At 41.6% G+C, this 14,997-nt stretch overlaps 1 protein-coding gene across 1 annotated transcript in view; it reads right to left on the bottom strand.

Annotated features, from left to right (window-relative positions):
* The window catches only part of PSMB7 (proteasome 20S subunit beta 7), a 56,516-nt gene that overhangs the window by 24,159 nt on the left and 17,360 nt on the right, over window positions 1-14,997 (bottom strand). Inside the window, exon 6 of the mRNA XM_004005645.5 lies at window positions 5,260-5,318. Coding sequence (XP_004005694.1) covers window positions 5,260-5,318 — 59 coding nt within the window. The remainder of the gene's footprint in view (window positions 1-5,259; window positions 5,319-14,997) is intronic.

Raw genomic sequence — 14,997 nt, 5'->3', positions numbered from 1 at the left:
TAACAATACAGAAAAAAAAAAAAAATCCTATGGCAATGGCTCCACAGAATGCATCATCACCTAAAAAAACAAACACTCTAATACAACTGACCCACTTCTCTGCTAATAGATAGCTACAATGTCTGAATAAGCACCTTTGCTGGTAAAAACAAAGCATGAGATTTACCAGCAGTAATATAATTTTTTAATGCCTTCATTTTTCTCAGTCTGGTAACACTAAAGGTGAAGTTATCAAATTGTTTCAAAGGAAGGTAAATCTGGGACCACCTGAGTAAAGTTGCTTCTGATGCCTTTTTACCCACTCATTCGACAAATCCTGGCAGACTACCTACTACACATCAGTTACCATACTTTGTGTGAGGAAACAGCCAACAGTAAGCACAGCTCCTGCCCTCAGAGAACTTCCAGGCTGACGTCAAGGAGAGAAAAAGACGACGAGCATCCCAAGACCAGGAAAGGCAGTGTCAGGGCCACGACTGGACAAGAATCTTAAAAGGTTTTTCATGGGCCTTAAATGCACACAGTTACCAGAAGTTTCTCTAAAACCTTGAGTCAGGGCTTTTGCCCGCAAAAAGTCATTGGTTCAGACTACATCAAACAGCAGAGGCCCATCCTAGGCATTTATGAATCTCAGCTGGGTTTCACTGTTCTGGTTTTTGGCCTGTAATTTCCCAATGAGCATCTGCCCTTTGCCCCATCTTCACCTCACCTGTATACTTAACAGGGTGTCTGCTTTGTTGACTCTGCCCTCAATACTACGTGTTACTTGAAAAATATACTAGTTATCTTCTTCTGTTATCTCAAAACACACACACACACATTCATCACACCCTCAATACTATGTGTTACTTGAAAAATATACTAGTTATCTTCTGTTATCTCAAAACACACACACACACGTTCACCACACCCTCAATACTATGTGTTACTTGAAAAATATACTAGTTATCTTCTGTCATCTCAAAACACACACACACACGTTCAGCACACCCTCAATACTATGTGTTACTTGAAAAATATACTAGTTATCTTCTTCTGTTATCTCAGAACACACACACACACACACGTTCAGCACACCCTCAATACTATGTGTTACTTGAAAAATATACTAGTTACATACACACACACACACGTTCAACACATACTAGTTACACACACACACACACACACACACACACACGTTCAACACTTTCCAGATGGGAAGAAGAAAAAGTCCCCTCCGTTTTCCAGGTGGTTTCTGATGACTCAGACTTTGCCTTAGCTCCAGGTTATCCTGTCTCAACTCTACAAACGTGTACTGAACATTAGGAGCTGAAGAAGAGAGATGATTTAATGACCCTGCCCTCAAGAGTCTCCCTTTCTCAATCAGTAGGGGAGATGGCCCTGAAAACAGCCATACAACAATGGGACGGGCGTGTACCACGCAGCCCAGGAACACAAACAAATGAGGAAACAGGTGAGAGCCCGGCTGGCAGACACCAGAAGCGAGAAGGATTCATCCACAAGCAAGTCCACGCTATATTCAAAGACGAGCAAGCAGGCAAGAACGGCTGAAGTGGAGCAGGAACGAAGACCTCTGTTTCCTAAAGTTTAATATTCATACCCTTGGGCTTACTCATGATGGTGATACGTGAATACATTTTTTATTTATATTAATAGTATGCACTCATTTTCATGTGTCTTGGGGGGAAAAATAACCAGCACATCAAACCCAGGATTTCATGGATATAAACTGTATTTTAAAAATAAATTTAAATTAAAAAGGTGAACTAGAGTGGCTGGAGGGAAGTGAGGAAAGGGAACTGACAGGAAAGGAGCACTTCTGCAGCGAAGGAAATGCTCTGTCTTGATCTGACTGATGGTTACTTGGGTAATTACAAATGCCAACATCTATCGTACTGCATACTTCATCTCTGTGCATTTTCTTATGTGTAAATGATAACTCAATTTATAGAACAGTGAGCTGATGTAAATGAAAATTTTCAAGAGAAGTTAACAGTACAGGTGGCACCCAGACATGGCAGAACTCTTAAATGCAATGTGCAAATGACAAGTTCAAGACCAGCCCTGTACAATGAAAATATGTGAATCATATATATGTAGCTTAAAATTTTCTAGTAGCTACATTTTAAAAAGTAAAAATAGGTGAAAAAAACTGGTATTTTTACTTAACTCAATATATTTAAAATAGTATTGTTTCAACATGTAACCATATTACTAACAAGATATATTTTAGAATTTTTTGTTCCAAGCCTCTGAAATCTGGGATGTGTCTTCTACTTGCAGCACCTCTTAGTCCAGACAAGCTACCCTCCAGTGTTCAACAGACTCATGTGGTGGCTACCGTACAAGACTGTGCAGCTGAAGACAATGAGAAAATATTAAAAGTTGTTAAGGAAAGAGGAACTTCCAGTCCATAAATACTACAGTCTAGACCCCACATTGTCTAAGGCACAGGTCTGTAGTTTAAATTTAAAAAAAAAAAAAGACTATGGGCTTTTTCTAATTTAACAATAAAGCCAAGAGTTTGTTTCATGAGTTTGGCCTAAAAATCACTGTTTGGCAAACAACTGGTAATTATGATAGCCTAAAACTGACCCCTCCCAATGCAATTCTCTGTGAAGTGAGCTGCAGTTACTGTCCTGGCAATCCATGCAAGACTTGAGAGGCAGAAACACTCTCCTGGGTTTCTGTTTGAGACACATCCAGAATCCTTTCCCCTACTGAAGGGAAATAAGCAGACTTAGTCATCCAATCCTGCAGTCTCAAAATAGGCAAGAAAGAAAAGTTATGGAGGGCTTCTTGCCACAGAAAGAAAGCCTCCCTGGAAAGAAGGAAAATAAAAAGTTTGGAAATTTGAAACCAAACGTTTCCACGAGTTCTATGCAAATAACAGAGCCAGGAATGACACCCTGGCTGAGCTCTCTTTTACAACAAAGTCACTAAAACAGGGTCCTCTCAACCTTTGTAAGCAGTCTTAGCTTCCACTGAAACCAGATCACTTAACCTTCACCAAAAGAAAGCAGAGTGACCAGAGTTAGTTGCCTGGTCTTCACAATAATTTCAGTTTCTATTAACATCCTTTTAGATTGGTAAACTACATTATTGTCTCTGCCTTCTATTTACTTTTAAATTCACTTCACTGGAGAAGCAAGCATTACTACCTTCTCCTTAATAAAAGTGGTTTTTGTTGACTTTTGGTCTGTGTCAAGTTCCAAAAACTTCACAGAATAAAAACCACTCACTTGAAATAGGAAATTTAATTAACAATATGAAATGGGAACTTGGTCAACCTGTTTCAAAGTCTCACAGCTAATACAGAAGTGGTCTGAACTACAGATAAAATTGATCTAAGAAACACTCTTCAGATTGATAATATCAGAAACTTTATTGAAGGGATGATTCACATTTCCCTTCACAGAAATATTATATTCATGGCCTCTGAATCACTTCAATTTTAAACTCTAAATAAATGATATAAAATTACTTTAGCAGAGTGTTAAAGTCACTTTTAATATACTTCATGCTTTCAACTTTTTCTGCAATTTTCATTTTTCTTTACCATATGGAAGTCCCAATCAACTGGAAAAAGACACAGCTTTCAAGAACATTTGAAAAGATTAATGTGGTTTAAAGGAGGGCTTGATATTATCGAGGTGACTTTCTAAATGAAAATCATTAGAGTCTTTCTCCCTGTACCTGCACTAATTCTAACGGATTTGTGGAGACTTAGGAATTCCTCTCCTTTAGTTTGACGCCTAGGAGATCATTTTTCCTTTTTAAGTGAACGAGTATACCTTATTTTTCCTCTGTACTTAAGAACCCCAAACAGAAAATAATGCTGATACGGGAATAAATGTTCACACTGAGAAATGAGAAAGGAATTCTAATCTCATTTAGAGTTGATACCTAGATTGGTTTACTATTCTTGACTGGAGCAAGACTATTGTTTCTAGAACAAAATACCTAGCTGAATTCTATCTTTAATCACATGCTTTAATTCCTGCAGATATCCAAGGAAAGAAAGAAAACCAGCCATTAGTGACCACGTCACTTGTGTGTGCTCTCCTCAACACACCAAGGGTTTGGTTAGTGGCTTCTGGCAGGAGACCCTGTCCTGGCTGGGCAGCATCCACGGCCCTACATCCTCCGCTCTGCTGGCACGTGGCCCAAACCTGAGAGGAGAGCTCCAAGAACACTTAACACTGATGACAATGAGCTAGAGAAGGACAAAATTTTTTAAACATGCAATCTTCTCCAAAGATGATTAGGCAAAAAGCAGTGTTTTGTCAAGAAGGCAAAAAGTAACTCCCAGAAACACCCTCTGGTGTCTACACAAAACACTACTGCAAAAGCAGGAACAGCAGAAACCTACACATCAAGAAACAGGGTAAACCACTCGTAAAACAGCCCAATAACTGTCGAAAACAAGTTGATATTCTCCATGAAAAAATTTAACAGCTATCAAAAAACCAAGGGCAGATAATGAGGGTTGCATTCAGAACGTAACGTGGCTGCAAGCTGGCTCAGCAGCGAGGATAAAGCACTGCAGAGGAGTAATGTGGGACCACAAAGTAACCAAGCACATGGAACACTCCCTCAAAACTGACAGTGAAAGACCGGTGGTGTGTTCCTGGAGATCTGGGGGGTCTGCTGAGTCGGGGGTACATCTACCATTTAAGCAGGCACAGGTGGAATGTCATTCAGAACACCACCCTCCCCATTACCCAAGAAAATAAAAAGATCTCTTTAGATGTGAGACATGAGACACACCACGCTCCGAGAAGAGACCCTACATACAGGGGTAGGTATCCTCTGCCAAATGCAGAACACTCTAAGGGGTTTTTCAAACTGCCCCCATTTTCAGGCCAGGTGTGTGTGACAGGATGTACAGACATACATAGTTACTCTCAGTGAGAAAATCTGTTGTTTTGAGACATTGTGATAGTGCATAAGAAAACATCCTACACTGTCACACATTTAAAATCAAGAAGACGCCCAGACAGCCCAACGGCCAGCAGAAAAAACTCAACAGTGCAGCCTCCCCGAGGCTGAGGGAGGGCACGGCAGGGCCACTACAAACTGAAGCTTTCCCGAGTAACCAGTCTTCCGAGCAAACACAGTACCTGTGCCAAAGAGCATGCCAACTAACAGCAGCAGTACTATTCAAACTTTGGAGGAATCAGTGATCAATTCGTAAATGTCCAACATATGAGAAAGATTATCTAAAAGAGAACAGAACTGTAGGGACTTACACACCTCCATGTCTGGCCTAAATTTATCTTCAAACACGGCCATCGCTGCCAAGGAGCCCGAACCTATAGGAAAGAAAAGACGCATGTTTATTTAGCATATTTACCAACTCTCAGCTTCTCCCTCTCAAGTTTACTGTGGGGCAGCAAAAATGGCAAAACACACCCAATGTCACATTCAAGCACAGTATAAACATTAATATGACAGGGCCACAAAAATCAGGCAAACGCTGCTCTTCAAAAGCCTGGGGTCTCACTTACCACTATCTCAGGTAAACCTGCAACTGGCCCCACTTCTAACCTACTCACAGGAGTAACTGCAAATTATTCACAGTAAAGTCCTGAAGCAAGAAAATGAGGTTATGGATAATTTCTATTTGTTCAAAAAAGTGAATGCCACTTAACTTCATATATCCTGTGCTGTGACTCTTGTGTTTCACAACTGTGCCTTGGCAGGCTGCTGGGTATAGTGCTAAATACCAAGCCAGTTAGAAAGAAGAGATTGTTTTAATGAGCTGGCCCTGGCAGAGTCACCCTGACACACGGGGAAGAAACCACAGCACCAGCAACGGTAATAGGACTGCACGTTGCAGCCACCAGGTTATTCCAGCTACAGCTGTAAAACACTTTATTATGTGGCATTTATTTAGAGCTATTATTTTTAGTTTGTACTTTGAAGAGTAACAGCTGAGTAGACAATATGACAGACAAAGAAACAAAAATTTATTATCACAATAGCACATGGCTGAAAGGTTATGCTGCATAGATATTAACAGACAGCAAATTTCTCCCTACAAAAGCAGGATGTAAAGGCATTACAAATAAGGATGGGCTCCCTTTGAAGGGATGCAAAAGGCAGCTCAGCACCACTGGAAAATTTAAACTTGCTTTGTTCAGAAACCAGAGAATCTTTAGAAAACCATCATCTTGTCTTTACAGGGTTCTGGCAATATTTCAGGATACTCTACTTTTGGAGAGAGGATAGAGTTGCCCACAATTTTTTACTCCAATTAGAAGATTTTTTTGGCATTTATTACTTTTTAACTTGTTTTGCATAACACTATCTATTTAGCTGGGTCACAGAGAAAACCATATTTTCTATTTAAAATGATTTGTGTACACCGCTTGACCACCTCAATGGTTTAGCAAAGGAAAAAGGCAGCGATTAAACAGTTTCAAATGAGGTGTCCTGCTGATTTTATCAAGTCTGCTGAATGTATAATGAAAAAGGAGAAGCTGACAGCATTGCTGCATTGAGAAAATACAGACTAGCTTATCTGAACCATTTAAGGAGGTCCAATTATAGATCAAATTTAAAGGGTAGAAACAGCAGATTTACAGACACAAATCAATGAACATGGTAATCCCGATGAATATGACAGATGCTCCTGTTAGGGAATATTGCTGCGGTTGAGGATCATTACCTTCACAGCACCGGATACATCACATCTGAAGCAGTGGGAAGCGACGAGTGTAGACGGCATTACAGGCAATGACTATTCATTTAGGCTTTGGGAGCAAAAGGCAACCCCATTTCCCCTCTCACAATTTTTTTCTCCTCTTTTAAAGAAGAAAAAAAAAAAAAAAAAGAAACCTGAAGAGATATTAAAAGCCCTTTGGAAAGGAAACAGGAATTAAACAGATAGAAAACTAGTGCGCCCAAATAAAACTAGATATATCTACACAAACTGACCAAAATCCAGCTTTGGAATTTCATAGTATGTGTGTCCTGGAAAACCTGGAAACAGAGTCAAAGTCCACCAGTGCTTTAAGACGTACACATTTACTCTGAGTTTCAAGGATCGGGGGGAAAAGTAACCTAAGTTTCTGTTTTAAGGCATGAGTGAGAACCAATCTCGAACTCCACAGTAAAAAACAAGCTGGGGTTTCGTGTGGAAAACAAAGGACAACTATCACAAAGAAACAAGAAAACTGCAAATAAAGAAACCACAGGAAAAAAAATACTTCTTTCCCAGCCTGGTCCAAGAATATCTCTGCAAAGAGCCCAAGGATACACACACCAGAGGCCAGAAACACACGTTGGAAAAAGACAGGGGAAAGATGGCTATTTACTAACACATTTGTGGAAAACTATAATCAGTTACTGTAAAAGGAAAAACTCAACTGACCTTAAAGCCATCTTTCCCTAAAGGCCACAAGCTCTGTATTTTCTCCTGGGCCATCGTCTCTTTGACAGTTTCACAGTAAATTAATTTTACTCTTACTTTTCCTGAGCACATATATTTCCTTCTGCTTAGCTTCATCTAAAATTTTAAGACATGAAAAAACATTTCCCTCCCAATACAGTAATTCTTTCTTTATCGAAAGCTTTTTTTTCATGAGAAACAGTACTGAAGACAAAATTTCTCTAAGTGGAAATGCACACTAAACCTAAACTCATAGGAAAGAAAGTCTGTCAATGCAGTGGATGTGTCTCATATAACCAGAGACCGTGATGTTTAGAGCTGGAAGGTGTGGGAGAGGCGCATACAGAAGGGACACGGGGACCCTTACTGCGTGGTACCTCTGCTTCTCCACTGAGAGCACACTCCCCAACACACACCGGTGACACACACGTGCACAGAGCTGAGACATTTTCAGGAAAACAAGAGCTTGATAAACTGCCTGATGCTGTTTCCTCTGAGATCAAAGATAAGCAGACTCGAAATATATCTGAAAAGAAAGGGAAATTCAACACTAAAAACAATTTCTAAATCACTTACAAACTAGCTCCTGCTCCTAGCATTTTAGGAAAGGAGGACTTTGGCGCCCCCTTTTCAGAAACACACAGAAGTGTTAGGAAATGCAATGCACTGACTTGGTCAACAGGTTTCCAGGAAACTCTGAATGTGCGTCTGCTATGCAGAAGAAAGAAGACAATTTCAAATATGACTGCAATCACCCAAAATGGCAAGAGAACAACATGCAAATCCTCACATAAGCTCAAGGCAATGCATCCAGGGGAAGGAACTGGAAGGAGCTGGCCATTCAAAAGAAAAAAGATGGTAAACTCAATGAGACTTGTCTTTTTAAATATAATTTCATTCAAGTTTTCTGGATTTTATTTCAACGCCACTTAAAACTATATACAATAAACCATCAAGACAAATTTCATGTTAATAAGGCAGCCATCTGACTCACAAAATGTTTAAATATTTTATCCCATTTTTCCTATAAACCATTATAATATCTGCAGACATTCCAATTATTTCATCATTAAACCTACTAACCTCTTACTCTCATACCCAAAATCAAGGCAAAAATCCCTCTGAAGGAAAAATCCTCTCATTTTTTTTTTTACTCCAAAAGCAAGGCCACCTTAGACAATTAGTCAGAACGGCCTGGTTTCCCATCAAGGAATAAACAAACGGAAAAGCCAGGGGGCAGTGGGCCAGGCACAGGGTCCGCTGCTTTAGACAGCAGGCATTGTCAGGTGAAGGAAATTGATGTCAGAGGGCCTATGCTGTCCACAAATGCAGGAAGGGTCTAGGAGCAAGGGACGAGAGGCCTGCCCTCAACGCCCCTAACAGGAGAGAGGAGGCAGCCAAGGACAGGAAACAAGAGCCTTCTGCTTGAATGCCCACCATGGGCCACACATCCAATGCTATCACTTTGTCATCCTCATAATAAAGCTTCCTGTATAGGATTACGGGACTAACAGGCACAGGCCAGGATTTCTGTCTCAGGTGTGACCCTATGTCATTCTCTCAAACAGAAAGTTCTACAGGCCACAGTACAGTTCAAAGCAGACACGCGTGACCTTCCATGACCAGGTCTCTGGCTCCCTCAGCCACCCCACCTCCCCAATATCCACACACACTTGGCACCCCACCAACGCCAAGCTGACAGTAATTTCTTAAGTGCCCAGACCACTTCACGTCTACGTTTGACACATGCTTCTCCCTCTGCCCCTCATAATCCACAGAAGGCGGAGATACCCGTCCAACCTCAGCTGAGAGATGACTTTTTCCCAGAAGCCTTTCTTAAGCACCACACCACATCTAAAGTGATGAGAGTTGACCACTTTCATCTCTGCCAACTTGTCCATCCCTTCACAGCTGCGTCCCCCAGACCTAGCAGTCCCTGGCACACAGTGAGCACTAAAAAAAAAAAAAAATTACTGAATTAGGTTGGGCTGATTTCAGTACAACTGTTCAAATGGAGAAGCTGGGAAAACAGCGGGTCCTGAAAGAGTGACTACAGCAGTAAATGTCTTGATAAAGTGAAACAGAACATTTATTACCTAATTTACCATACTAAAATGAACATAAGACAAAATCAAATGTAAAGCAAGTCAATTTTCAAAAGGAAAAAAGTGCTTTAAACCCACAAAACCATGTCCTATTACAGGTCCCGGTCAGGTCTGAGCTCTGTGATACTCTCAGGAGAGAAACGCCCTCCCTGGATGTCTGCCTTCCCCCACCAGAGCTCTGTCTCCTCAGCAGTCTCCAGGTTGCTCCTTAGCAACCTCCACCAAGTCTGCCTTTGTCAGCCCACCCACAGGTACTGAGTGGTCAGTGTTGTTTCCAGAACAAAGCTCTTTAAAAAATCAGAAAAACCAGGTACAATTCAGGGACTGGCATTTAGAGAGGGTGTGCACAATGCTGAGATGGCCACCTAGTTACTGACTTACCTCTGCATCCACTGTCCTTTCCCAAGCTCTTCCATGCCATCCACACACAACCACCCGCTCAACCACCACCTCCCAAACCACTCGGCAGCCAGCCGTAGGAAGAGACCAGGATGGAGGTCAGGGCACACAGCGCCACCCTATCGTCCGCGGGGGATGAAGACGGCTCTGCACTGCCACATCCACTGCGGCCACCTGGGTGCGCCCTGCCTTACCCTGGCTGTCGGGTTTGGTGTTCATCAGAAGAATTCAAGAGATGCCCTGGAAACACAGTCTGCTCCCCACCTCTGCCAGGGACTGACTCACCCACAGACATTCAAGATGACTCCATGGGGAACCCAAACGCAGACCTCCAGGAAGAGGGGGCTCAGGCACAAACGCCACAAGGGTCACGTCTCCAGCCATTCTTTCAAAATGAAGTATCTGTCTTATTAAGAACATTTAGGCCACTGGCTTTAAAAGATAAAAAGACTAGCATCTGTAAACAATGTAAAATATAAGTCCTGAAACTTAGAGATATGTGTGACACACAGGGCATTAAAAATTAAAGAGTTCACAGATAAATACTATCAATACACCAACAAAGAAAATGACACAGCAGTTTACAAAGAAAACAAGAGGTCTATACACATTTAGAGACACTGCTCCAGTTCACTAGTCATCAAAGAAATAAATACAAATAGAAACTAAATAGCCTCCTTTTTTTTTACTTCTAGATTAGCAAACATTAGAAAGAAGAATACCCAGCTAGAAAGGGCAATCTAACATATTCTTGTAGAAGCACATATGGAACTTTTTTAACCCACAATTTAGAAGCATCAATCAGAAAGCACAGAGCCACAGGTACCCACCAAACCAGTAATTCTACTGCTATAGATAGATCCAAAAGAAATGAACAGTAACAACCCAAATGACACTTTGATCAGTTTAGATGATAAAAAACAAAAAAAGTAACATCATAGACTGGAGGTAAATGTAAAGGTCCAGCACCAACAATCACGAGATAGGGAAAACAAACAAATTCATATACATGGTGATTAAACACAACAATAATTTTTGGCAATGTCCACAATACAATCTTCAGTTCAGTTCAGTTCAGTTCAGTTGCTCAGTCATGTCTGACTCTTTGCGACCCATGTATCGCAGCACGCCAGGCCTCCCTGTCCATCACCATCTGCCGGAGTTCACTCAGACTCACATCCATCGAGTCAGTGATGCCATCCAGCCATCTCATCCTCTGTCGTCCCCTTCTCCTCCTGCCCCCAATCCCTCCCAGCATCAGAGTCTTTTCCAATGAGTCAACTCTTCCCATGAGGTGGCCAAAGTACTGGAGTACTGAGGGAAAAACATGTTCTGAAGCAAAATTAACAGATATGCTTATACAATACATATTATATGCACGTGGAAGAAAAGTTTTTAAAATTATGTTTATTTCTGTAATAAACTGTAATCTTTTTGCTTACTTGTGTTTTCTTATTTTCCTTCAATGACAATGTATTACTTACAATTTTTTAAGATACACACTTGAAGAATTCGACATCATGAAGGGATGAGAAAAGATATCGCAGAAGACCAAGACCTTGCCAGCTGTCATAGTCCTGCTGTGTAGCAGCAGCAGGCAGCTTGGTCCTAAAATCTGCAGAGAGGGGCCCGCAGGTCAACCCATGCAGGAATCAACAATCCCAATGAACAAAAGCAATCAACTGTCACAGACAGATAAATACATGATGTCTCTCTACCAGTCCTTGGGAGAGCTTCCTTAGGACAGGCACCAACATCTTCTAAAAAGATGTAAAATCATCTTAACAATGAAGTCCTCTGAGCATACCAGGACCAAGCCAGATCTCACTTATCCAGAAGTCTGCCATGTGACAACCAACTTACTAAACAGACGCCAACAGACACAGTGGACCTGGTGTTTATTAAACTTCAAAGCACAGTCACAGAGTTTTTATGCTCCTCAGACATGGCAGGTAAGTGCAGCCCCGTTTCACAGAAAGGAAAACTGAATCCTGGAGACAAGGAACTTGCCCAGATCACACAGCAGACGATTAGCGAATCTGGGAGCATGAGCCCAATCGTCTGAATCTAAAGTGTCCAGCACGGCTTCTGTTCCCCATGCTGTCTCTCAGACGGCAAACCCAGATGCCTGAAATTGAGATTAGCAAGTAGGCATGAAAAGCTCTAGTTTTCTTAACTCCCTTAGCCCCAAAATCATGCTTTCTAACTTTTTGCTTAGATTTCAGCAGAACAATTAACACACATCTGGATTCAGTTAATTTGTGTTTTGCTTGGAAATTCAAATGAGACTGGGATTTTAGTTAAATGTTTTAAATGAATAAACAGATGCTATTCACTATTTACCAATACTACTCAAGTACCAAAGTATTTATTTTTAAATAGTCCCATTCAAAAAAATTAAATAAAACAGTGAAGTTACTCTCCATTTTGTAAACCCTCTGAGGGTGTTTCTGATCTTAGTGTATCAGCATTACTTTAGTGGCTCAATTTGAACCTGTTTCTAAGAGAACAATCCATCTCTGGACAAAACTCAAAATGCATCAGGAAAATTTTACTGAGATACTGCTTTTACCTGTTCTATATATTTAAAAAGCATCCACATTAATATGGCTTAAGGACAGTGGGATTAAAAAGAAACATGAAATTATACTTTTATACATGTCAGGGTTAACTAAAAGTATGAAATCAAACCCAGCAATTGTAAAATCTATTTTATTAGACGTGCTGAAGAAACTATAAATAAAAGACAAATAATTTTCTAAAACCCGGTACTCTCTCAAGTCAAACTCTCAAAAAGTCATCAGGTAGAAATCTGCTTTTTCTAATCATGTCTAGGCTCATAAATTCTCACATTGGGGAAGGGAAAATAATTACCAAGGGTTTTTCTGTCCCTGACTCTAAACTCATGTGGTACAGGTAATTCCTCATTTTATAGACAAGGAAACTGAGGCTCAGCTAATTTAAAGGCAGTAAGGGTAGCCGAGATTCAAACCTAGGTCTGGTGGCTCTCCCTTGTGGCTCAGCTGGTAAAGAATCCACCTGCAATGCAGGAGACCTGGGTTAGATCCCTGGATTGGGAAGATCCTCTGGAGAAGGGAAAGGCTACCCACTCCAGTATTCCGGCCTGGAGAGTTCCATGAACTGCATAGTCTATGGGGCTGCAAAGAGTCAGACACGACTGAGCAACTTTCACTGGTGGCTCTAGCCCATCCACTTTTCAGAAGGTGAAACTCCCCACTCATTGTTTCAAACCAACCATCCCAGGTGGCCACTGGGCAGCAGGCCCTGGGACACACAGATGCACAGGACATGCACAGCTCTGCGCTTCCTCCCTGCTTTCCCCCAGCACCTCACTGAGGCCCTCGGAGTCCTGCAGCGCTGCCAAATTGCTCCAGGAGGCACCACCGCATCAAGACAAGGTGAATGATGCCCCAGAAGCGACAGGACAGCGGCCCTACTGCTCTGGCTGCCTCCCCAACACAAAGGGGAGGATGACAGAATGTGTCTTCCTCACAGGTTGGCTGAGATCTGAACGAGATGGCACGTCTAGACAGGATGCCTGGCACACAGTAAAAAGCTCAGTAAGAGCAAGCTATTACAGATGCTCTAGGACAAGCTTCCTGCTCTCTAGGGGTCTTTTAGACAATCATACTCAACAAGTCTCAGGGTTGGCAGCTTTAATAGAAATGAAGGTCCTTAAAATTTCTTTCCATGAAGTTCTGAGAGGAGCAGGAAATGGATTTCTACTGCTTTCCCCCCAAATCAATTTAACCAGATCTTTTCAGGAAGAAAGCTGCTCCTTTTGCTAAGAAGCAGTCCATTTTAAGCACCCAAGGACCTGTTTGCCACTGTGGACTGCCAGGGTGTAAGATGTATGCAGCGATAAAAGAGCAAGGCAGAGAACATTCTCATCCATCAGTGTCAGCTCTCCCTGACAGAGCGCTTACTCACACCTGCTCATCATTACTCAACTGGCCACTCATCCTGGAAAAAGTTGGTGCTTTCACAGACCCATGGACTGGGATCATTTTTCACTCTGCTCTGGTCTACAAGGCCCGGTCTGCTGGCGTTGGTGCCTGCTCTGCAGGCCAACACCGACAACGTGTGAAGAGCTGACTTGTGAAAATGAAACAATGATAGTGCTGGGGGAGCACATTCAGCCACTAGAGAGCAGTGGAACTCCTCTCAGCGCCTGGGAAAACTCAGACACTGACTTGAAATGGTTTAATTGTATGCATGCATTTCATTATAAGTCTTGGCCAAAAGCTTCTGGAGAGGCAGGCCAAGCAATCAGACAATCTTGCATGGGTTGCGGAAATCCAGAATCGTCCTCTGTCAGCATAAACAGTTTAATTTGATGTTTTCACTCCTGAGTAAGCACTGAGTATTACATTTAAACCCCTTGTGAGGGGACAGAATGCTTCCTTTTCATCAGCAAATGTACCTCAATGTCAGAGTCTATCTTTTATCCCCAATGAATAAAAAATATATATATTGCATTTAATATGCTAGGAAATAGATTTTAAAGCACCCAACAACATTTTCACTCAGAAAGTAATTTCTCAAGAAATGCAGTTCCTTTTCTAAATGTAATGTAGTAAAAAAGGAGTTAAATTTTATTGTAAGTAAATCATTTTAAACACCACTTAAAGGGAACAGGGATTTTTCTTATAACTGCAACTGCCAATGTCTCATTGACCTGACAGACTGTAAACACTTATTCTTAAGGAAAGACTAACATTTGGGGACTTCAGGCCTAAAGAGTGAAGGCTGTGCTTTATTAATGTATTCCAATGAACTACCACAATGCATTAAGGCCAGAAAACTCAAACAGAGGAGTCAACTAACCCTATGTTGAAAGGATAAGATGGAGGATGAAAAGTGCCTTAAAATTATACTGCCTTTCCTAATCAGGCTCCCACCCTCGTCAGGCCCCGCCAGGAATCAAGCTGCCCCTCAGCACCGCCGACCGCAGGGCGTACACTTCCCTCTCCTGCTACAGGAGCTTGAGGCAGTCGGAGCTGACAGGCTTTCAAAGGCACCTTTACGCCGGTCCACATTTCAAAACAGCATCCCAAATTGCAAGTTAATCCC

Source organism: Ovis aries, chromosome 3 (genome assembly GCF_016772045.2).
Source record: "Ovis aries strain OAR_USU_Benz2616 breed Rambouillet chromosome 3, ARS-UI_Ramb_v3.0, whole genome shotgun sequence".
Classification (NCBI taxonomy): domain Eukaryota; kingdom Metazoa; phylum Chordata; class Mammalia; order Artiodactyla; family Bovidae; genus Ovis; species Ovis aries.
Note: the sequence above shows the minus strand (reverse complement) of the source record. Positions and strands in the feature narration are given on the sequence as shown.